Source organism: Cuculus canorus, chromosome 2, assembly GCF_017976375.1.
Source record: "Cuculus canorus isolate bCucCan1 chromosome 2, bCucCan1.pri, whole genome shotgun sequence".
In the NCBI taxonomy this organism is placed as follows: Eukaryota; Metazoa; Chordata; class Aves; order Cuculiformes; family Cuculidae; genus Cuculus; species Cuculus canorus.
Window position 1 is genome coordinate 35,457,857 of NC_071402.1, and position 23,833 is coordinate 35,481,689.

The 23,833-nt window shown below is 39.0% G+C and overlaps 1 protein-coding gene across 2 annotated transcripts; it reads left to right on the forward strand.

Moving 5' to 3' along the window:
- The first annotated feature begins 3,988 nt into the window (after window positions 1-3,988).
- LACTB2 (lactamase beta 2) lies at window positions 3,989-20,399 on the forward strand. 2 transcript variants are annotated; one of them, XM_054059332.1, is made up of 7 exons: window positions 3,994-4,223; window positions 5,609-5,772; window positions 8,851-8,974; window positions 11,149-11,327; window positions 15,861-16,009; window positions 17,483-17,564; window positions 19,979-20,399. In XM_054059332.1, the coding sequence occupies exons 1-7, from the start codon at window positions 4,105-4,107 to the stop codon at window positions 20,020-20,022; spliced, it is 861 nt and encodes a 286-aa protein (XP_053915307.1). In that variant the 5' UTR covers window positions 3,994-4,104; the 3' UTR covers window positions 20,023-20,399. The 2 variants fall into 2 exon arrangements, with proteins under 2 accessions (XP_053915306.1, XP_053915307.1); XM_054059331.1 differs by lacking the exon at window positions 19,979-20,399 and having other exon boundaries at window positions 3,989-4,223; window positions 17,483-19,972.
- Window positions 20,400-23,833: the final 3,434 nt, after the last annotated feature.

Consider the following 23,833-nt stretch of genomic DNA (forward strand, 5'->3'; position numbering starts at 1 on the left):
GGGAATCCATTTCAGATATCTCTAAACTTTCAGAATTTTCTTAGAACTGGGAAACCACTAAAATACACAATTTGCCTTTGTTTAAGCAGTACCTTCTTCTAACGACACAGTAACTAAACTTTATCTAAGGACTGAAAATAGGTACCACCAAATAGGTATACACACATGCTACAAAATCAGCTACAAAATCACAGGGGACATTATGATACTTTATGATTAGGTAAGTAAGTTCAGGTCTAGTCACAGTGTCTTATAAAACAATAGACAGGAAAATTATATGGGAAGAGGCTGGAATATTGTGTATAGGGACCTCTTGTTTACTGGAGCAACATACCTGTACACAAAAAGGCTTCTTTCCTTTGACCTGAAACATCCTTTCTGTTGTCTGTATTTCCTGCTTTGATGAGCTTGAAATAAAAATTAAATGTAATGGGCTCATATATCAAATAAATAAAGTTTAGTTTTATCAGCTAAATAAAAGAGATTGGCTTGTAGGCGTAAAGAGATAGGGATGGCCAGTACCTGTACTATGGCACAGTTTCTGCCTGTGGCTTCTGTGATGCCTGGCAATTAACAGCTGCAATCAAAGTTCCTTGCCCAAGAGTAGATTTTTTTAATTGCTACATAATACATAATTGCTACTGCACAAGGTACTGTCAGCAAGCCTCTTGGGTATCACAGAGCAAACTGCTCGGCTGAACGGGTGTCTGCAAGGTAATGCAACCCGTTTGCATTTCTGAAGGGTTAGCAGCACTTCAAGTGTACCAACCGTTGCTAAATTAGCCCTGATGAAACAGCTTAGAGGCAAGACCATGCTGTTAGTCCCCGGACAGTGTGAAAAATCAGTGCTCCTGTCTGACCAGGCAGCTGAAAGGCACTGCTTTGTTCTCTGAACTTGGAGGCCAGCTGAAAATCTAGAGTTATGAGACGACACAAGCAAAAGCAGTGTGGTTAGGCGGCTGCCAGGGCCAATGTCAGAGCTGCCTCCCAGCCTCGTGCCGTCCTCTGCCTCGCACTGCCCGGGAAGCCAAAGGCATTGGGTGGATCTGTGGCAGACTGAGAACTAGCAATGGGGAACGGAGGAAAGGGACACAGTGCTAGAGAGGGAAACACCACTTCGTCATGCACGGCAAGATGTAGACCTTTGACACTATGCTGAAGTCTTTAACAGCTCATCTCCTGGAAGGTATTGCACATATTACTTGTATACATTAGAGTTTAATCAAACAAACGAACAAAAAAACCTTCAAGGTTTCATGAAGTTACAAAATTCTGTTGAAGCCATGAAGTTTTGTTTTTCAGTTCCACACTCTGAGTTGTTTTAATCTAATAAGTCTTTCGGAAGTTTGCCGCTTAAAATCATGTTCAGGGATTCTGCCCCTTTAGAAAACACTGGGAATCCATTGTGCTTGCCCATGCAAATCCTAGAAATAGCCCCAAATCACATATAAGGGTTGCAACTCTGTTTTCATGCAATGAAAAATCATTTAAGCAAAAGAATATGCTACTACTATGCTACACTTTTTTGTGCTTTTTATTGCTATGATAACCTTATAAATTTATGTTTATTTGTTACAGGTAATTAATACAGTCTTACATAGATATAAACCAGATATTTGAAATTCTAATATGGGTAAAGTTGCCCATAGTAATATTACCTGCTCTAATTTCAGCCTAATTTATCTTTATTCGTCATTTACTGGTATTTTAAGGAGAGAAGAATTCTACTGTAATTTCCCTAACAATGCAAGCTGAAAGGTGATTAATCAGGGGTTTCACAGGGGACACTGCAAAGGCAAACAGGTGAGTTTCAGCACCACGCAAGATCTAGAATTAATGCTGTTTCCAAACACAGGATTACTACTTGGATGACAGTGACAAAATTTCACAAGTCACAGAACAGCTGAGGCTGGAACGGACTTCTGGAGGTCATCTGGTCCTGGCTCAAGCAAGAGCACCCAGAGCAGGCTGCCAAGCACCACATCCAGATAGCTTTTGAATATCTCTAAGGATGGAGACACTACCACCTCTCAGGGTAACCTGTGCCAGTGCCTCAAAGTTGAAAAGTGTTCCCTGATGTTCAGAGGGAACCTCCTATGTTTCAGTGTGTGCCCATTGCCTCTGGTCCTGTCACTGGGCCCTGTGACAGCAGCCCAGTGTCTGCTCCATCTTCTTTCAGGTACTTATAGACATTGATAAGATCTCCCTGAGCCTTCTCCTGGTTGACAGTCCCAGCTCTCTCAGCTGTTCCTCACAGGAGAGATGTTTCAGTCCCTTCATCACCTTAGTGGCCATCTGCTGGACTCCCTCCCCAGTTTCCTTAAAAATGCAGAATCCTAGATAGCTCCTTAATGCCAGACAGGATATATAGCTCCTATACACACTGTGAGCATGTTCTCAGAAGATACAGGATATGCATTTGTAACAACAACAAATTCACAGAATCATAGAATGGTTTGGGCTGGAAGATACCTTAAAGATCATCTAGTCCCAATCCCCCTGCCATGGGCAAGGACATCTTCCATTAGGTCTGCCCCTCTCCAGTTTATACCCACTGCCCCTCATCCTATCCCTACAAGCCTTTGTAAACAGTCCCTCCCCAGCTTTCTCGTGGCCCCCTTCAGGTACTGGAAGGTCGCTATAAGATCTCCTCTGAACTTTCTCTTCTCCAGGCTGAACAAGCCCAACTCTCTCAGCTTGTCCTTGTATGGGAGGTGCTCCAGCCCTCTGATCATCTTTGTAGCCCTCCTCTGGACCTGTTCCAACAGTTCTATATCCTTCTTATGCTGAAGGTTCCAGAACCGGACACAGTCTTCAATATGAGGTCTCACAAGAGAGGAATAGAGCGGCAGAACCATCTCCCTCGACCTGCTGGCCACGCTTCTTTTGATGCAGCCCAGGATATGGTTTGCCTTCTGGGCTGCAAGTATACATTGCTAGCTCATATCAAGCTTTTCGTCAGTCATCATCCCTAAGTCCTCCACAGGGCTGTTCTCAATCACATCATCCCCCATTCTGTATTGAAATCGGGGACTGTCCCGACCCAAGTGCACGACCTTGCACTTGGCCTTGTTGCACCTCATGAGGTTCACTCAGGCCCACTTCTCCAGCCTGTCCAGGTCCCTCTGGATGATGTCCCATCCTTCCAGTGTGGCAACTGCACCACTCAGCTTAGTGTCATCTGCAAGCTTTCTGAGGGTGCAACTCAATCTCGCAGTCTATATCATTGATCAAGATATTAAACAGCGCCAGTCGCAGTACAGACCCCTGAAGGACACCACTTGTCAATGATGTCTACCTGGACATCGAGCCATTGACCACTACTCTCTGAATGTGACCACCCAACTAATTCCTTATCCACCGAACAGTCCACACATCGAATCCATCTCTCTCCAATTTAGAGAGAAGGATGTTGTGGGGGACCGTGTCCAAGGCTTTACAGAAGCCTACGCAGATCACATAGTTGCTTTTCCCATGTCCACTGCTGTGGTTACTCCATCACAGAAAGGCACTCAGTTGGTCATGTAGGGCTTGCCCCTGGTGAAGCCATGCTGTCCGTCCCTAACCACCTCCCTGTCCTCCATGTGCATTAGCATAGCTTTTAGGAAGATCTCTTCCACGACCTTCCCAGGCACAGAGGTGAAGCTGACACCACTTGTCAGAGATCTCCATCTGGACATCGAGCTATTGACCACTACTCTCTGAATACGACCATCCAACCAGTTTCTTATCCACTTCCTCCCAGCTTAGCATCACATATGAATTTTACTCAGGGGACGTTCAATCCTTTCATCCGGGCCATCGACAACGACATTGCACAGAGCTGGACCCAGCACGGAGCCGAAGCCTGGGCCGCACCCGGCTCGAAGCCGCCCCAGCGCAGACCCCCGGGCGCAGAGCCGCGCGGAACCACCCCCCCTGGTGACGCGGGTCAACGGCGCGGCGCGCGTGCGCGGCGCGGGAGGGGCGGGCGGAGCTGTGGGACGGGCGTCTTCCTCTCCCCCCCTCCTCCCCCCCCGCTCCTTTGCCCCGCGGCGGTGGCCGCGCTGGTATGAGGAGAGCGGAGCCGGGGAGGGGGAGGCGGAGGTTTTGCGAGGTGCCACCATGTCGCTGCTGCCACGCATCGAGAGGCTTTCGTCGCGGGTGGTGCGGGTGCTGGGCTGCAACCCGGGGCCCATGACCCTGCAGGGCACCAACACCTACCTGGTGGGCACCGGGGCCAGGTGAGCGCTGGGGAGCGGGTGCGGAGCCCCGTGGAGAAGGAAAAGGGGTGGGGGGGGAAAGAGTTTTCGGGACGAGGGGGCGAGTTGTGCTCCCAAGCAAATCGGTGTGAGCTGCTGTGGGGACCTTAAATATCATCCAGTTCCAACCCCTCTGCCGTGGGCAGGGACACCTCCCACCAGATCAGGCTGCCCAAGGCCCCATCCAACCTGGCCTTGAACACCCCCAGGAATGGGGCAGCCACAGCTTCCCTGGGCAACCTGTGCCAGTGCCTCACCCTCCTCATAGTGAAGAAATTCCTCCTCGTGTCTAGTCTAAATCTGCCCCTCTCCAGTTTATAGAAATCACAGTAAATCCTCGTATTTTGATATTTAAGGAATAAAATCAACGAAGGCTGCAGAAGAGCGACATCTAGCCAGCATTTCATCGGGGGAAAAAAAAAAAAAAAAAAAAAGTGGGGAGGTCAAGGTAACCCTTATTTCGAGCCCTCTGTGAAAAGTTGACAGTGGGGCAGATGCTGCTGTGCAGAATCAGACTCAGTACTAGGGGCTGCAGGGAGCGTGCGTGAGGGGGAGGCACCTATTGCAATTAGTATTGGGAAATGTGATTCATATGCATGATTTTAATGAGAAATATAACGCATATGTATGAAATCAGTGCATAAAAATTGCTACTTGTATTCACCAGCATATATGGTAGGATGATCGATCTCCCCCGTGCATACAGTACCGAGTAAAAGAGAATGCCTGCTTCTTAAGCCTCCCCAGTTAGTGTTCAGAAGTTTCTGTTCCCGATTTTGGTGACACCCATAGGGGGCTTGAGCGGGTGGGGATGGACAGGGTATCTGTGAGGGAGCCTTGCCTTGGTCCTCGCTGCTCCCTGGTGGCTGCTTGGCCAGGAGTTGGGAGCATGTGCGCTGAGTTTATTAGTTGTCCTCCTCTATAAGGAGGGGGAATACACGGAGGGAAGAGATGGCGTCTGGAATTTGGACATCCATTATTAATGTATTTCCATGCAATCATAGAATCATAGAATGATTTAGGTTGGAAGGGACCTTAAAGGTCATTCAGTTCCCATCCCCCTGCCATGGGCAGAGACATGTTCCACTGGATCAGGTTGTTCGAAGCCCTGTCCAGCCTGGCCTTGAACATCATCTTTGAACATCCCTGTTCTCCTTGGAAGAAGCCTGGTACTCCATTGCCATTGCTGAGGCCCTGTATCTATAGAAGAGCTACTTCAGGTCAGCTCTTTGTGAGGGCAGACTGACGCAGGCCTTGGAGGAGGCAGTGAGTGTTGGGTTCTATTTTTTAACATTACTCAGCTGTCATATGAGCGCTCTAAATCCTCTGGGGTTTTTTTCTCTCTGTATTTTTTTTTTTTTGTGTAGGAGAGTCCTTATTGACACTGGAGAACCAAGTATTCCTGAATATATTCGCTGTTTAAAGCAGGCACTGTCAGAGTTCAACATCGCAATTCAAGAAGTTGTAGTGACACACTGGCATGGTGATCATACTGGTGGAATACCTGATATCTGCAAATCCATCCCTAGTGGTAGGCCAGAAATTTCAAATATTGTTGAAAATGTTAGATATGTGGCAAGAAAAAGCTTGTACTGAGTGCTTCTGTGCAAATCAGCAGGATTATTTTCCTGGAATCTCCATATAAACTACATGCAATTTCCTGATACTGTGTGTGTAAAATGAGAGCAATGAATAATCTGAATATTGCAGTTGGATAATTATAATACAGTTTTTCTTCCATACCTGTTCATACCTTGATAGTGAGTTTTTCTTATGCGTGAATAATGAGAACCTAGTGTTAAAGTGAAAAATTATTTGCTCAGTGCTAGGTTTCTCAAGGGAAAGTCCCATATGCAAAGTACTTCAGACTAAGTCATTGATGGTGCATTGTCAGGTTACAGCTGGAACTGGGTGCCTCTGGAGAAGGACCAAGAACAAAGAAAGCCCTGGGCAGTTAGACTCTTACTGTCCTGCCTTGCTTAACAGCGGTATGTGGATCTGACCAGAGCATTGTTAGTAGATTTTATCATTTAGTGAGATGATGCGTACACCCAACGTGACATAACCTACCCTAAGCTAACCTAACCACAAATTACCCAAGCTAACATTAGCATAATACATATATCATGTAAGTTAATAATTATTATTGAAATACAGTTGTAATAATACTGTGATAATAGTGTAACATACTGTACTTACCAACTGCATTATGGAGCTGAAGTTTTCTATCTTTTCTTGTGAAATGTTTAAGACAACTCAATGCCATCAGAATGCAGGGTGTCTTCAAAATAATTTATATAAATTTAATACTGTACTGTACTACATTATGTGGCACAATTTCTTTTCTCATCAAGTGCACTGAACCTAGATTGCAGACAATTTTAATAACACTTCCTTTGCTTCTTAGGACTGCTTGTAGAAGTGATTGATGTCTTTTAGAGACCATATTGAATGAAAATAAGGTGTATATATAAGAGCACTTTCAAGAGAATGTTATCAATCCACATTTGTTTACGGACTCTGTGTTGCTTACATCTCCATGGAAGCTCCATTGTTTAAGCAGGGTGTCTTAGTTGGGATGTTGTTAAGCGAAGCAGGACAGTACAATCTAAGTTCCCACCTGCCATGCGCTCTTCACATGCTTGTCCACACAACAGCTGGTCCAACGGTGCTTTAGGGGCTGGGGTCTTCTTTATTGTGTGCTTTTCTTATTTCTAGGCAAGCCAAGTCTTCTTATATTCCAAGGTTTGCAACTGGTTGTAGCTTCCTTATGTTTTGGCTTGAACCAGCTCTAGAGCCAATTCTTTTGTATTACTCGGTGAAAGTTGAACCTAAGTTCAGCTTTATCTGGGTGAAAGTTCACAGCTTGCAATCTAAGGCTTCACAAATTCAGCTACTAATGCTAAGCAAGTTCTGCTGTGTCATGCTTCTCTGCAGTTTCAAGAGGCTTCATATATAGTGCATTTTTACAGCCTAATGCTGGGTAACTGGATCTAAAAGGCTGGATTGATTACGAGGTCTGACACAAAAAAAAAAAAAAAAGAGACTGTGCCTGTAACTCTGTTTATTTAACAAACTAAGAAAGTCAACTACAATCACCTTCAAAATAGTTCCCTACTGACTTGATGCGCAGCTGCATGCAATGTTGCCAAAGTTCAAAGCAATTCCACAGATCATTTTCTGAAAGGCTGCTGAGGGCTTTTGCTTTCATATCTAGGGACTAAAAATGAGTTTCTTTGAACACTGGCTCAGTCTTTGGGATCTCTTCACCGTAAGCCTCAGTCAATAACTGAAAAGTTTCCCTCCAGAATTTCTTCAGTTTCATAAGAAACTTGGTGTTAACTTGCTCTTCACTCTTCCACACTGACCATTTTCTGACTGAAGGTAAGAAAGTGTTTATTTTTGAACACATGTCCACTCATATTGAGTGAAGCAGTAGAGTTGAGCCTTGTCTCACTGTGACAGATTAGAACATGTTCTGTAACCATCCTTTTGTCTCTCCTACTCTTGGTTCCAGAGCTTTAGGGTTAGTCTTGGGGCTTTTGTGTCCAACTTAGCATATTTCATTGTAAAATAGAATAGTAATAAAGATTAATACTCTTTAACACTAGATCACCAGTGGCAGTTTACATGATACCAAGAGATGCGGGAAAAACTTGATCCTTGTTCCTTTCTACATTGACAGTAATGACAATTTGACAATTACTTTTGCTTGTGTAAAAACAATAAATAACGTCTGAAAAATAAACATGCATAACGTTGAGGTTCCTTACTCCAGACCATTGATAATTGCTGATAAATACAAAAGCCTCAGATCATGAGGGGAAAGAGGGTAAGGCAGTCTGCAGGTAAATTCTGATTTAAGAATGTATATTTCATGTTGATAAACATTAAGAGATGTTTCTGCTTTAGTATCTGGGAAGAGAATAGCGAATATGGATAACGCGGTTCTTCTTAGCATCACTGGACTTCGTCAAAAGCCTCGTCACACGCCCTGTCAGATTTTATAAAGTTACCAGTTGCTTTTCTGAAAGAAGCCTAGGCACTACTGAAAACAACATTGGTGCCTCTGGGAGGATTTTGGTCTTGTCAACCCATGAGCATGATTATAAGGACTAGCAAGAGATATAAATACCTTTCAGAATGATAGATGCTGAGGGAAGCTGCAGGTTAAAAAGCCTTCACCCAGTGTCAGGCAAATATTGAATGGTGCTTCTATGAATCGTAATGCAGAACATAAGCACAGAAATCTTAATGTTATTGTAGAAACTTGAGGGTTCTGTCTCTTGGATAGTCAAGAAGGAACATTTGTATAATTTGATAATTCTTGACATTTCTTTATTGATTTCACCTGTGTTTTTTGGTCTTCAGAATCGCTGCTGGTATAAAGTACAGTATTCAAAATCAGTGGCTTTCACTGTGTAGTGTTTGTGACCCTGGAATAATGTGGCTTTACAAACATAAAGTAACTGTACAGAATTTCTTTTTTCTAGTTTCTTATTCACTCTATGTAATAATTAATAGTACTTGTTCAAAAAGTAGATTTTCTGTGGAATTAGCTTACTGGTGACAAATTCAAAACATTTGTTTCTTTGCTTTCTTTAAATAGACCGTGAATATCGCATCTCTAAGCTTCCTCGTGTCCCTCACCGTGATGAAACAATAGAAGGAGGATATAAATATTTTTATCTTAAAGAGGGAGATGTGATAGAGACTGAGGGAGCCACACTGAGGTAAACACCAATTTCTGCAAGTTTGCTGGATTGCTTTTTTCTTTAGAATCCTAACTTCTAGTGATTGGCAATCCATATATCCATTCACTTCAGGGCTTATGCATGTAGACTTCTTACCATAATCCATCAGGGTATATTTATACAAAGAAATTATTTTGATGAATGAGGATTATTAGGAACTAGCCTCTGATTTTTAGCCTCAGTAGAGAAATTAAGAATATTTCCTTTTGAAAAATATTTCTTCTGGGAAAATCAAAAAGGATTTTACTAGATTTCTCATCACTCTTAGATAAGTAGTTATTATTAAAATTGATACTTTTGGGGAAGTTTATGGTAGTCTGGATGGATTATTTAGCATGCCTTTCTTTTTACTTTAAAAATATTTTCCAGGGAGATGGTATTATATTTAATACCTACTATGTTAAGTTTTAAACACATAACCTGTCAGGTTCTAGGGTACCAGTTTGGGAGAGCTTCTTCCCAGAAAGCATATTGTCTGTCATGTTAGCCTGAATGAGTCTGAAACAGAAAGCCACTCTGCCTCACATAAGCATGCTAAAAAGACCTGTCCTGTTTCCAGAGTTCTTTCATTAACAAGGCTTTACTTGTTAATCTTCTAAGGATAAATTTTGCTTGTTTTTTGGATGTTTTTTACATCCCACTTGTAGAATATGCCAGCTATCGTGATTGGAAGAAAAAGATGTGAAAATGAAGGTTGTATTTGACCAAAAGCATTATACTTCGTTGGAGTAAAAAAAAAAAAAAAGCATGGATAATATTATGTTGAATATAGAAGACCTGTCACTGCCTTAAGTGGCCCATGTTTAGACAAAATCAATTTAGAAATGGGAAACAACTTGTTAAATTTGAATCCAAGTAAGATGGGGTGGCACATTTTGAAGTTTGGAGTAATGCGGCCAAACTTTATGCTTCGTTAAAAGCATGTATTCTTGCCTGGTTAATTCAGTAAGCAATTCAAGGACAGTCTGACAGCACTGTTTCCAAAATAGTAGTATCTGCATGTTAAATTTTACTTAGGACCTTTCAAATTTTCAAGGTGTGCCAGACAGGTATGGTTCTTTTTTCCTTTATTTTTCCTGGAAAAGTTTTGTCAAGAACTGGAGGGGACCGCATTCTACAAAGGCAAGATGCAACACAGCAGCTTGATTTTTATGTTGCTTCCACAGGGCAATGGCTCACCTGCTTTCTGCTGAACTAAGTATTCAGTAAGAGTGAAAAATCATTGTATCAGGTGGTGCTGTGCTTCTGGACTGCCAGCCCTGTGCTGATGTGGCTGAGTGCTGTTTAGCATTGGCCTGTACATCATGCCTGGCATCAGCTCTGTGGGTTCCTGATCACTGCTTTGACACATCTGCCATTAGCTAGGCGATTCCGGTGAATTTCAGCAATGATGCTGGGCTGAGTTGTGTTACTTCCAGTTTGAATCAGCTTCAGCGTGAGGCCTTCTGCCTTTGGAAAATCATAGTGAAAGGATGTTGCAGTGCAGCTTTTAGTAGCTCAGGTTAATGTACGCATGTCAATTGCCTGTTTACCCTTTGCTACATTCTAATGAGGTACTCATTCAGGCTGTGGGGTCCTAAATCCTTACCATTCAGGTGTTTAATGAGCTGCATGTAGAACAGCTAAAAGACCATGATTCCTTGCAGCGTTTGACAGCTCCACTCCACTGTCATGGGGCTTTCAGGAAAAAATAAATTTTGGAAGACAGAACTTCATAGTTAATTTCTAGAAGAATTGATAACATCATCCTTATCCTCTTTGGCTAAGTTCAAGGTGTATGTCAAGAACTTCACCCATTTCAATCTGCAAATAACATATTGATTTTTCTTTTTTAAACCTTCAGAGTAAATCCCTCTGTAATGAAAATTCTACAAGGCTAGCCAGCTCCCTTAATGCACTTTTATAATGGTTTGTCATGTAAGTAAATGCATGTTAGAGATGATGATCTGTGTTCTCTGCGTGGTATAGGAAGATGGACTGGAATTAAAAATAAGTTTTCATCGGCATTTCAGGCTTTTTTTGGTCTATTTTTTTTCTCGTTGTTGTGGGCTACTTTTTAAGTGTGTGATTTTATCATTATTTGTTTCTAGCTTCTGAAAATGAGGCATATATTCTGTATGAAAAATGCTTTTCTGCTGTTGTTCTTTAAACAGAGTTTTATATACACCTGGGCATACTGATGACCATATGGCTTTACACCTAGAAGAAGAAAATGCTTTGTTTTCCGGTGACTGTATTTTAGGGGAAGGAACAGCAATAATTGAAGACCTGTCTGAATACATGAAGACTTTGAAAAGTTTGTTAGAAATGAAACTAGATTTAATATATCCAGGTAAGTAGTTCTATTTTTAGTTGCTCTGTTTTATCGTGTAATTTTTAAATATCTCCTCCGTGAGTTTGAGATCTCTTATTACAATCGAACACCAATACTGATGTAACAATTCAAGTTTATTACTTAATATTATGTTCAGTGCTGACCTAAGATGACTTTATGGCACGGTGGTTTGCAAGACTCGAAAATCTTACGGTAATAGAGATCTTTCCTTCCTAAGATTTCTCCATTTGAGGGTTAATCTTATGCTTCTGTGCCCAAAGCTTACGAAGGCCAGAATTTTTAATGTGGGAATCATGCAGCAATTTTTTTTTTTGTTATATTATTCTATCTGTGCACCTTAATGTTAACCTGGAAGAAAAAATAACAGTTGTTCTTTTGGTCCTTTGCATCCCCACATACACTGCCCATTTGAGTAACGTAGTAATGTTTTTTAGAGATATATCTGTCCTTTGCAGCACTGATTAATCACAAATTCTTCTTGAAAAGCTGTAGGACTGTGAAATGGTTATCTTAGTTAATGCCTTAGCTTAAATTTGAACAAAAGCCAAGAGGCCAAACATCATGTTCTAAAACTAAATGGCCGATTCGTTCAATATGTGACTTTGCTTTGATTTTTTTTTTTTCCTATATCTCCCCCAAACTTTGGGAATGCTTTTACTTTTCATGTAAACCATGTCTATTTGACAAGACTGGATTGTAAGAATTTATTATGTAACTAAGGTTTAAGCTCCTCATTTGCTCTTTCAGAGGTACATCTCACCATTTTTCCTGAATTTTTCTGTTTCATCTTCTTCAGCTTAGCATTCTGAGCAACTGTATCTTCTCAGTTCTGTCTTCCTTCATTAACCATCTATATTTAGTCTACATAACCAAATCTCTTTTGCGTTCATCCTTAAAATACATTTCTTTTGAAGTAAGTGTTCTTTCAATGCCTTTCAGATCTGAGCATAAAAATGCTATTTAAGAAAAATGTCATTATAGATATTCCATTGACGTTAGAGGCTGATGTGGAAAGTTACTTGCTCATAGTTATTGACTTAACTACTGGTAAAACTAAATACATTTTAGCCTCCAGAATCAATCGAATGTTCTACTTTCTTTTGTTAAATACCTACAAAACACAAACTGTTCTTCTAATCGAATTTATGCCTTCCAAAATCCCATATATGCCAAATTCTACTGAGTTTATCAATCTTATCTGTTGTATTTTGCTCTCTCCTTAATCATTATCTAAATTACACATCACCAAGGCTGAATATTTGTGCCATATATCTGTAACTGTTTATTACACTGTTGTAAGTATGTTCATGCTGTACTTGCTATTAGGAAGCAGTTAGGGTGTTATGCATTTTTAGTGATGAGTAGCTAAGCATTGGAATGATTTGGAATTAACTTCTTTCTATTCGTGCATCACAAAATGCATGTGCAGTTGTGTAAAAGATAAACTAACTATTGCCCAGTCAGAACAATTATTTGTTATTGGTATGTGCTACAGTAAAATGGTAACGATAGCAGAAAGTAGTTTGCCTTACCAGTACATTCTATATAAGCTCAGTTCTTTGACTTTATTGCAGTTTTAGGTCTTCATTATTCATGAACTGTTTCTCTGTTCCCATACATGCTTCCGCACTTACGTTGCAGACTCGGAATTAGATGTTAGGGGAGCATGGTTTTTTTGTAACAAGTTGACTGCTGGCTGAGTGTGAGTAGCTGAATTTTGCCAATCCTTCCCCTTCGGTGTTTCTTTTATTACTTTAATGTGGAAATGACTTCAGACAGAATACTCATCACAGTCTGTTTACAACCGGTAGTTGATAAGGATCTTTGGTGGCAGAAAAGGGCGTCTTAGCCAGCAGAGGGCTCCCCACTCTGTAATAAAGACGTTCCTTGGTAAACGGGGTAAAAAAAAGGTACTAAAGTGTCTCTGCAAGATTTCATGAGCCAATTATTTTATTAAATTTTATCCTTTGTGCTTAAATTTTGTGTGAAGTAAGAGAATCTATATTACTTCACAGAGTGTTAAGAGAATTAAAACTTACTGTTTCTGGTCATCCGGGCTATACGTAGGTCTGAAATAGTGTGAAGCTGTCTGATATAAAGTCTGAATTACTGGAAAGACGGTCATATTTTAAGAGATGTGTTTCATATGCTCAGAAACATTTCACATTTGTGCAGATATTTATATATTTATTTATTGGGGAATTTAACTGTGTTGCTGTCCTTGAAAAATTATGGGTGGGAAAGATCTACATTTGTATTTAGTTCCAAACTTTCAGACATAATTTTAAGGTATGCATATACAATGGCTATGGATCATATGATGTAATGGATATGAAATGCCTTTAACTTTGCAAAATATGGGTTTCATTCCAGGTATTGACATCGGTCTGTTAGTATAAGTCAATTAAACCACTTGGAAGAGCAGGGATGGGTTTTAAGACTGCCTTGTGATTCCATCTGCAAGCCTTAATTTTGAATACTTCAATGTGGCTTTTGTCATTAAAGAATGCAAAAGGATGGAGAGTTACTATTATAGATTCTGCTCTATATCTTAATATGTTTTTCTCCTAAATTTAAACTTTTGTTTTTATAAATAGTAATTTGTTTACTAGATGTACTATTATAACATATATAGATTATATAGAAAATAAATTACATATATGTAATTTATTACAATATGTAATTTATTTTGTAAGGAACAATAGCTTCAGATTAAATATATGTGTGTATGACTGTATAGTTTTACATTTACATGTTACATGTCTTTTATTGCTAATACTATCTTTATACAAGGTAAGCCTCTGTCTGCATTTAGCTATTGCAAAGCTGCTGAAGTGAATGTATAAGTTGAGATATGCATAAATATTTGACTTGCTGAAGGATAGATTCCTTTGACACTTATTTATTTCACAAATAATTCATGAAAAACTGGTTGCTATAAGCTGTCTATCCACAGGCAAAATAAGCTTTAATTTAAAAAGCCATAAAACAAAAAACCCATTTAGTCAGTTAACCCAAAAGTACAAGTGAAGAATATGGTAATTTTTTTTTTTTAAATACAGAAAGTAGTTCCTGTTCTACTCATTTTATAAATTGCTTGGAGTTTAGTCTGGCAGAGCTGAAAGTTGCTGCCACTACTTCAGGTGATGAATACAGGCAAAGAAATAGGAAACCTTGCTATAAAAAGCACGTGGAGAATATTCATGCAAATAAATTTCTCTATAAGTAAAAGATTAAGTTTAATTTCTGTGCATGTAACTTTTATGTCTGAAAAATATCTTCATTTCACAAAATCACAGAATGGTCAGGGTTGAAAGGGACCTCTGGAGATCAGCTGGTCCAACCCCCCTGCTAAAGCAGGTTCACCTACAGGTTGCACAGAAATGTATTCAGGCAGGTCTTGAATATCTCCAGAGAAGGAGATTCCACAACCTCCTTGGGCACCCTGTTCCAGTGCTCTGTCACCCTCACAGGGGAGCTTTTCCTCATGTCAAAGTACAATTTCCTGTGTTCCAGTTTGTGCCTGATGCCCTTTGTCCTGTCACTGGGCACTGCTGAGAGGAGTCTGGCCCCTTCCTCTTGAAACATGTCCCCTAGATATTTACAAGCATTGATAAGGTTAATGTTCCCTTTCAGTCATCTTTTCCAGGCTAAGCAGACCAAGCTCACTCAGCCTTTCCTCATAAAAGAGATGCATCAGTTCCTAATCATCTTCACGGCCCTCTGCTGGACTCTCCAGTAGTTCTTTGTCTTTCTTGAACTTGGGAGCCTAGAAGTGGATGCTGTGCTCCAGATGGGGCCTCACTAGGGCAGATAACTTCCTCCGATGTACTGGCCACACTTTGATGACCCAGGTCCTCCTCAGAGCTGCTTTCCAGCGGGTCAGCCCCTAACCTGTGCTGCTGCATGAGGCTGGTCCTCCCAAGGTGCAGAACCCTACACTTACCTTTGTTGAACTTCATTAGGTTTCTCTCCACCGAACTTTCCAGCCCCACAGCAAGGCAGTAATACATAAGTTGTTTCTTTGCATCAGCCACTATTGTTCAAAGACCAGTATCAGTTAAAGTCATCAGTATCAATAGTCTTTGGGGAGAGGGAGACAGACAGACACAGGTAATATAATAACCTGAATCTCACGAATCTGTTCAGCAGTGAACTTCTGTTTTCCTTTTTTTGTGTTAAACGGCTTTCTTTCCATATTCCACCTGAAGTACTGCCTTTCCCCATTCAGACTTTTCAGATCCTAATTCATCTTTCCATCTTAATGCATTTCGATTGTAGACTGTGATGCAGACATTCAAACTTAATTTTGGGCTATTTATATGCAAAAAAAATCCCAACTCAAAACAAAAAAGGATGTCTTACAATTTAACATCAAGGATACTCTGACAGGGTGGTACATACAGGTGTTGTTCCCATCTTATAACTGTTACGTGTACCAGACTTTACATAAGAATGATTCAATTATTCAGTAGCATACTTAATTCCAAATGTAAGTAATAGTGCTATGGTACCTGTGTTTTGATTTAGGTCACGGCCCAGTAGTACACGATGCAAGTGCTAGAATCCAAACTTACATTTCTCACCGAAAAGCACGTGAACAGCAAATTCTAAATGTTTTCCAGAAGAATGCTGGAAAATCATATACATCCTCGGAGCTTCTAAACTTAGTATACAAGGTAATTGTTGAATAAAAGTTTTTAGCTCAAACTAAAGAAAATTGAGGTTATGCTCATAAAATTGTCTGTAAGAGTTTAAATATTAGAATGGTGACCAGGGTGGCTTTTAAAAAGAGGCAAAAAAAAAAAAATTCTGTTTCTTCAGAATTCATATATGACTGTGCATTTAAATTGTATTTGAGCACTTCATTGGAATGAGGGCCAGATGATTCTTAGAAACTTATTTCACTGTCTAGATGGTCCTAAGCACAGTCTCATAGGACCAAGCGAAAAAAGATTTGTAGTCCTTGGTTCTAAGTGAAAAGTATGGGATGACTGTTAATTTTCTTATTTGTCAAAGTGTATTTGGAGTCTGAAAGACTGGTTAAAGCTTCTAGTTCCTGATTTATCAGCCTGCAAGAGGGTGCAGATGAAGTTTCACAGAGGTGAATATTGCACTCAGAAGTTGGGTAGCTTGTACAGTAACATGTAATATGTAATATGTGGTATGGAGGTTACTCCTCCTAGCAAGTACAGATAAAAAAGATACAGCATTTGCTTCAGAGGAGGATGTCGAAGTTGCCAATGGCTGTGTTTTGTGAGCAGGTCTGTAACTGCTTTGCAGCCTATTTTTCATGTTTCTGCTGATTCCAACTTTCCAAAAGAATGACTACGTCACATTGAACATTTTGCAATGCTGATGTACATTGTGGCTGTTTAGCTGTTTAGCTCCTGCTGTTTCCCTGCTGAACAACTATGGGTTTTAAGTATACAGCCATTAACGTGTTTGTATAAATGACAAAGCACTTGTCATGTCACTTACGGTAAGAATTTCTTCAACTAAACTAAAGAGTTTTTTTAAATTCACATTTTATTGAGCTAGTGTTCTAGTAGATTTTCCTGCCAGATTTGTGTTATTTGGAGAAGAACTTTGTAATTTTCAAAGAGAAGGCTTTGCTTTTAGGAAGACAGCACTGGAGAGGGGCATTTTGAGAAAAGTTATTGGGTTTTTCCTGGTGAGTACTGGAAAAATTTTAAAGACACATTTTGTCCTCCCAAAGCTGTTGGATTTTTAAATTCTTTACTCATTTACAGATGCTAATTGTTAAAGGATATTTAAAGCTGTGCAAATATTGTAATGGAATAGAACTGGTAGCTATCTGTGGAGAAAAGCATCTTTAAATTTGTCTTTAAAAATGCTCAGCTACACTGACAACCCAGTGCAGACCAGCACAGTCTTCTTAGTGTTAGCAAAAGCTTGCATAACACAAATGCAAAATGCAAAAAATGAGCAAAGTAAACAAAAATGTGTTATAGTTTAACTGGTATAAAATTGATTTACTCCTTTCAGTTTGCCATTATGTAACCAAAAGAGTGTTCAACATAGCAAGTCAGAAAAAGAAACTATGTTAATTAGCCATGAGTTCTGTATATTGAACAAATAATTTGGATATACTTAAACAAATATAAAATGCATGTTTGTGTTCCCATTAGGATATCCCTGAAAGTTTAGTTTCAGCAGCATCAATGAACCTCCTAGTCCACATGAAGAAGTTGGAAAAAGAAAAGAAAGTGTGTAAGTTGCAGACAGAGGGGTGGAACCCGGAGGGTCATTTTCATTTTCTGTGCCATGTTTCTCATTTTATTCTAGAGCATTATATTTTTTGTTTCCTGGGGAAAAAGTCTTGCAATTAGTAGCAGCAGCTGTTTTTCAGACAATTTGAAGTAGAATTATATACAGTAAGTGGTTAATGTAGAAAATATTTTAAGAAGTATTTTTGACATGCTTAGAGCAGAGATTACTGCAATGCATATACCTTTAAATTTTCATTTAAAACATACCTTGGAAAACACTCCTGATGCTGTTATTTATGCCTTTGTGTATTTTCTGAAATTCGTAGTTACATATGCATGTACATAGCATTTCATAGGATTACCTTTTAAGTTTCTCCCTTTCCTAAATGTGTATCATTTATATAAGTGTTCTAGAGATGGTTAAAATCACTCAGTATAAATTTTTACCATTTCTGATTAATACATTACTTAAGTAGAGCAAATGTATTTAGTTTACTGGTTTTACATTTTGCCTTTACTTTTAGTGAAAAAGGTGAGGCATTCTGTTTCTGTAGTGGCATATGCGTTTGGAAATGTTATTCCGCCAGAAGCTAAGGAAAAAATATCTTTCTGCACATTGCATAACTGCAGCCAGAACTGTCTACTTTTAAGTCAATAATCAAATGAATATGAAAATTCTTTCAGATTTTCAGTGTATGCCAACCTGAATAACTGCATGAAATTAGTGTATTTTTTCCAACTTAGACCTTCTGTTTGTTTAAATCATAAATTGGCTACGAGGTACTAGAACAATTGAGACTTAATTTTTGTAACAATAATAACCTGCTCTTTTATTCAAAGAAAATACACTAATCCTACAAAATCAGTCATTACTGAAGTTTAGAAATTTATATTATTGACCTACACATTTCTCCAGTTTGGCTCCACTAGATTCCTCTAGGTTGTCAGGCACTGTTGACTATGTACCCCTTCCTTTCACTGCCAAAGCAGCTCAAGCAACAGTGTTTTCTGTTTAGATGAAGTAGTGGATAAATTAGCTTTCTCTTTAAAGGTAGACTTGCAGTCTTTCCTACACGGACTGAGTGTATGCATCTTAAATGTCCAGGAATTATTTTGTCTGAGTAAGCTAATGACTTTCCTCTCTTAGACTGGGGGCAGGGGAGCAAGGGTGGGTTTGGTTGGTTGGCACTTTTTTCCCAGAACAATCTTTTCCTGCTTGCTTAGCAAAACTAGCTCAGCTCTCCTCAGAAATCACCTTTGAATTTTGAAGAGACTGCAGATGTGGAGTTTTTAATCTTCAATTTTTGCTCTTGGAGAGGGAGGAAGGCAGGAAAGGAGCCTCATCAGAACTCTTGGGTTTTTCTGTGTTGATATCTGCAGTGTGGAAACAGTTGTTAATTTTTTAAATACAAGCTCAGACCCAGATCTACGATAAACAATGTCATGTGGCCTTTGTCAGTTTTTCAGTTCAGATTAAGGAAGTCTGTTAAGGAAAATTGATTCTGTTGGTTCAGAGCACGTAGCATACAAATGTTTGCATACTCGTGTTACTTGTTCATTTGATTTTGATGTATGTCCTTTCCACATAGTCTGAGTTGCTCTATTTCAAGTTTTGTTCTCATTATGGAAGACTAGAGTTGCAGTCATAACACTGCCTGCTTAATTTTCACAAAATATTTTTCCAAAGAAGCATGTTGTCATTACCATTAATGAATGTGACAGGCATATTACAATGTTACAAAGGAGCTACTCCATGCAAATTATGGCCATATGTTGTCTGTTTCAGTTATTAATTCACTACTTCATTCTAGGGATTGCAGTTTATGTTGCTACATAGCTTCTATAACTTCAGTTAGGAGTGATAGTGCCTTTACAGATTTGCTTTTCTCAATTAATACAGAAGAAGAATAATGTCTTGTATACAGGAGCGTGGCACAATACACGCATGTAAGCTTTCTCCTATGTTTAAATATAAATACTTTGGTTGTTTTTTCACATCTTTAAAACAAAGCTGATGAAGACAATAATAATTTCACTGTTCTTAACTTAGCAGGACAGGGGCTTTTTTCTTTAAAGTTCATAAATTTCAGAAAATGCAACAGGTGCTTCACTACCTCAAATTTCTTAATATCTAGAAATTTTAACATTCTGAACTTTAAATAACTGTAGGAGTAGTAAACCCTTTTTTTATTAGTCATTCTTTATATTGCCAGGTTACATTGTGAAACAGTTAACGTTTATGACCTTCCATTAAAATTCCACACTGCCCTGAAGGAAAGTATTCCAATAGTTTTAATGTAAAGTGGCATGTACAGACATACATATGCATGTACAGTTTAAGTTTGAGGTAATCTAATGTTTATATACAGCATCTAAGTGTTACTTTGTGACTAATTTGGTCTTTTTTCATAACAGTGTCTGAGGATTCTGATGAATTAAAATGGAGAAGCAATTTATAAGTTACACAAGATTGCTGAAGAGTATTTTTAATCTTCAGGGTTGCTGCATGAAAAAATACAATTACGAGATCAGACATAAGTATTCTTTCTTTTAAAAAAAAAGTGATAACAATTTTAAAGCAGTTAAGATAAACAATTTTAGAGTCAGTTAAGTAATGTTTTTCATATTCTACTTTATAGGAATTTTAATAATAAGCTGATAGGCACTGAGTTAATGAAACAGAATGAGTGTGAAGAACCGAATGTTACTTCTGTTATAAAGTACCTGGGTATTTTAAGCCATTGGGGGCCAGAAGACAAATATCAGGATCTGGCAAACTTCATATTACAATATTATAAAGCAATATTATAAAGTTAATATATCATATATATATATATATAAAGAAATCTGCAGTAAAAAGAATAGAAAAGATGTTATTCTAACCCTGGTTTCACTTTCTTAAATGCTTTTCAAAAAGTGCTTTTCTACTATGTTATCTGTACATTCTAAAAACCAACTTATTTTTATTAACAGATGTAAATACTGGGGTCTGTATTCTTTTTTTAATTTAGCTGCCTTTGCACACCTTTGCTGCTTGCTCACTGAAATAGGTTTAACAAACGCTGAAAGTAATTCCAGACTTCTATTTTCTAGTGGAAACACCATTCCTGTGGAATTCATTCATTTTTGACATTTTAACTAATGTCTAACTAATGTAAAAAAACGCAGAGTTGGAGCAGACTCTTAAATTATTCTTTATCTTACAAGATTCTGCAAGAATGTGATTAAAAAAATTGTATAAATTGATATGCATTACACACCATAGGAAGTTATGTTTGTCACTTTATAAATAATAATAAGCTTCAAGTTTTGCAGTTAAATCCATTTAAACTACAACTATTTCAGCTAAAGGTTGTATTTGATAGCGTATTAAAATGCGGTGTTTGAAGTTTAATTTAAACTGCCAGTTCAATTCTCCACATAGCCTAAACTTTCAGAATAGTGTATAAATATTTGCATTACTTTGTGCATTCAAAGTGTAACGTTTTTATGATAGGTATGCTTCTTTTAATGCTGGTTAAAACTTAAACAAAAAAATCAGATACGAGATGTTTGAATGTACCGAAGACAAATATGTCCTTGAAAACCTTTCACTGTTCAGTCCTGCACCTTCATTTGTGAAACATGCATATGCTTGGGTATTTAAGGCATGAGTTAATAACTTGCATTATTTTATAAAGTTGATGGCATTTGTTCTGATCAACTGAGCCAAATCCAATACAAAAATATTCTCAGGAACAGCAATCCAAAAATGAAATCGTATTCTGAAGTAGTAACCAGGCACCTGAAGAGGGGAAATAATAACTTTCTGCTCTACAAAATGATGCTTTTTGCAAACTTCATTGATCTGACTTTTGTCTACATCATGACTCTTTTTCGCTTTTAACTTTCTGTGCAGTGCCATTCTGGGGTCTTTTTCAGGTCCCCTGTTTTTTTCTTTCTTTTATATTTTCTGCTTACTTGCAGTTTTCCGTTTCAGACACTTTTTCTTCCCTCCTCCCGCAAACCTTGTTTTTTTCAGTTCCTCTAGGATTTTTTCTGTCTTCATAATTACTTAGAAGCTTTCACGTGGGCTTCTTGCTATTAATAATAATTCATTTCCTGTACCTATTTCATGAATTTATAGGTACCATTTCCATTGTTAGGGTTAAAAAGGTAATCATCTGTGGTTTCTGTTTTAAAACATAATGACATCATTCAGAGCACAGGAATTTTGCTTCAGGAAAACAGAAAGAGCAGTGAAATGGCACAGTCTTTTTCACAAAGTCTGAGAACCTAGGCCAGCAGGCTAGAGCTGATATCATGAAGCTGGTATGAAGAGGAAATGGCTTATTACCTTTCTGAGCTAAAGAGGTAGTCTACTGGTGGGCAAAATGTCACTGAACCCTTTTCTTCTGTTTTATTATATTTCATTTTTAAATACAGAAATGCCTTTAGAGTTCAGTTAAAGTATCATTGGAATTTGCAGGCAGCGAGAGGCTACAACTCAGAGAATTCCATGTTCCATGTTGTGCTGCAGCAAACACGTGGCATTCTCAAAAAAAGTGAGGGAAATTGCAGTTTAACCAAATTTGTCATTTACAGTTGTGTATGGTGTCCTGAAATATTAGAAGCAGATTGCACTGTTACTAAAATGTCTATGCAATAAAGGGTGCTTATAATGGCTATGACATGTTGTCTTAAGACTCCTTGTTGATTGTGAGGTGGTAAGTCAGAAGGAATGTTTGTTTATTTAAAAATAGTGGTAATGTAAGCTGTATGTCTTATATGTATAAAAATGAGGATTAGCCTATTTACATCCGTTGTATTGCATACATTCATCTGTGCAGAATGCATTAAAACTTAAGAATGAAAACAGGAGAAGAGTCAATTTCTGTTTCATCATGCTAGAAGGGCAAATATCATCTGATGCATTAAATTTCTAAAAAGCTGGGGACAGAAGCTGGAAGAAGCACAAATTGCATTTCCAGTCTTCCTGCCAGTTGTTTTTAAGATCCTGTCCTGAGAGACAGCACCATTTATCCCAATCCTCCACGGTCCTGGCACCTGAAATGGTGTGTTGGGTTTGTGTAGCGAGGTTTTGGTAGCGGGGGGAGCTACAGGGATGGCTTCTGGGAGAAGATGCCAGAAACTTCCCCTAATTCAAACTGTTGGGAACTTCCTTCTTCAGTGATGTGATCATTTTGAAGCCTTATATTTCAAAATACAGACATCTGGAAAGAAACCTAGCAAACATAGACCAGCAACCCACTGGCAAGAAGCCTACGGAGGGCTGACAGTCTTGGTGTTTCAGATCATCACACTTTGCCTAAAAAGCCATAAGAAACATCATGTGGCAGAAGAGGGAAGTCCAATAAAAGAAGGTGTGGGAACAGTTTAGATGAGGCAAAAAGTTGCCTTGTTTTCCATTTTAGAATAGCAGTTTGCACTATATCCTCAAACACAAAAGCCAAGTTGAAATCGAGGAGCTCTGTGCCTGTGTGAGAGGAGTTATAAGCCAGACACCCAAGGCACTTGCTGGCAGTAGCTTGAGAAAAGGGTGTCTTGTCCCAGTTAAGTCCTGTTATGTTCTGTGGAGGTGAGATGACCTGATTTCTTTTAAGGCTGAGGTGGGAAATAGATGGCAGACGACATTGCAAAAAGGAGTCTAGTTTTTATGCAACACAGTGTACTGCATACCATCACTGCACCAGTGACATCAGGGATGCTTGTTCTGTTCAAACTTCTATTTTATATTTTTTAAAAGCAAATCTCCCCAACTGTGAAGGGAAAAAAATGTGCAGCCTTTTCTGTGTTTTCAAGTACCCCAGATCATCTCCAGATACCGAATATCACCATGCCCTGATTTAATAAATTCATACAGAACGTTTGCAGCTGATGAAGGCATTTCATAGTTGAAAAACCTGATCCTACACTGATCAGTCTGCTCCATAACTCACTCACCGCTCAACAGAGTAGGAAGAAACCAGCCTGTTCAAAAAGACTTCATACAATGTATGTTATGCGCACTCAATTCTGGCAAGGCAAAGCCGTATCAAATGTCTGCATCTTAAAGTCTTACCCCGTATTTGTTAGCTGCTGGCAGCAAAACCCATTCTGACAACGCTAAACTTCAGAAATAAATTACTCTTATTTCTTGATCTTTCTTCTCCATACATCCATTGGGAGTATCTATCAGCAGCTTTAATAAAAAATAGCATTAATTTCGGGGCGTTGAAGAGCAGCTGAGTGCGCTCCTCGCTAGAGCTGGTTCTTCACACCTCTTCCCTC

Excerpts from the sequence above, each read along its gene's own strand:
- LACTB2 (XM_054059331.1), top strand. The coding sequence starts at position 4,105 with ATGTCGCTGCTGCCACGCATCGAGAGGCTTTCGTCGCGGGTGGTGCGG. Across the intron at positions 5,773-8,850 it reads CTGCAAATCCATCCCTAGTG|ACCGTGAATATCGCATCTCT; the intron begins GTAGGCCAGAAA and ends TTCTTTAAATAG. Across the intron at positions 11,328-15,860 it reads ACTAGATTTAATATATCCAG|GTCACGGCCCAGTAGTACAC; the intron begins GTAAGTAGTTCT and ends GTTTTGATTTAG.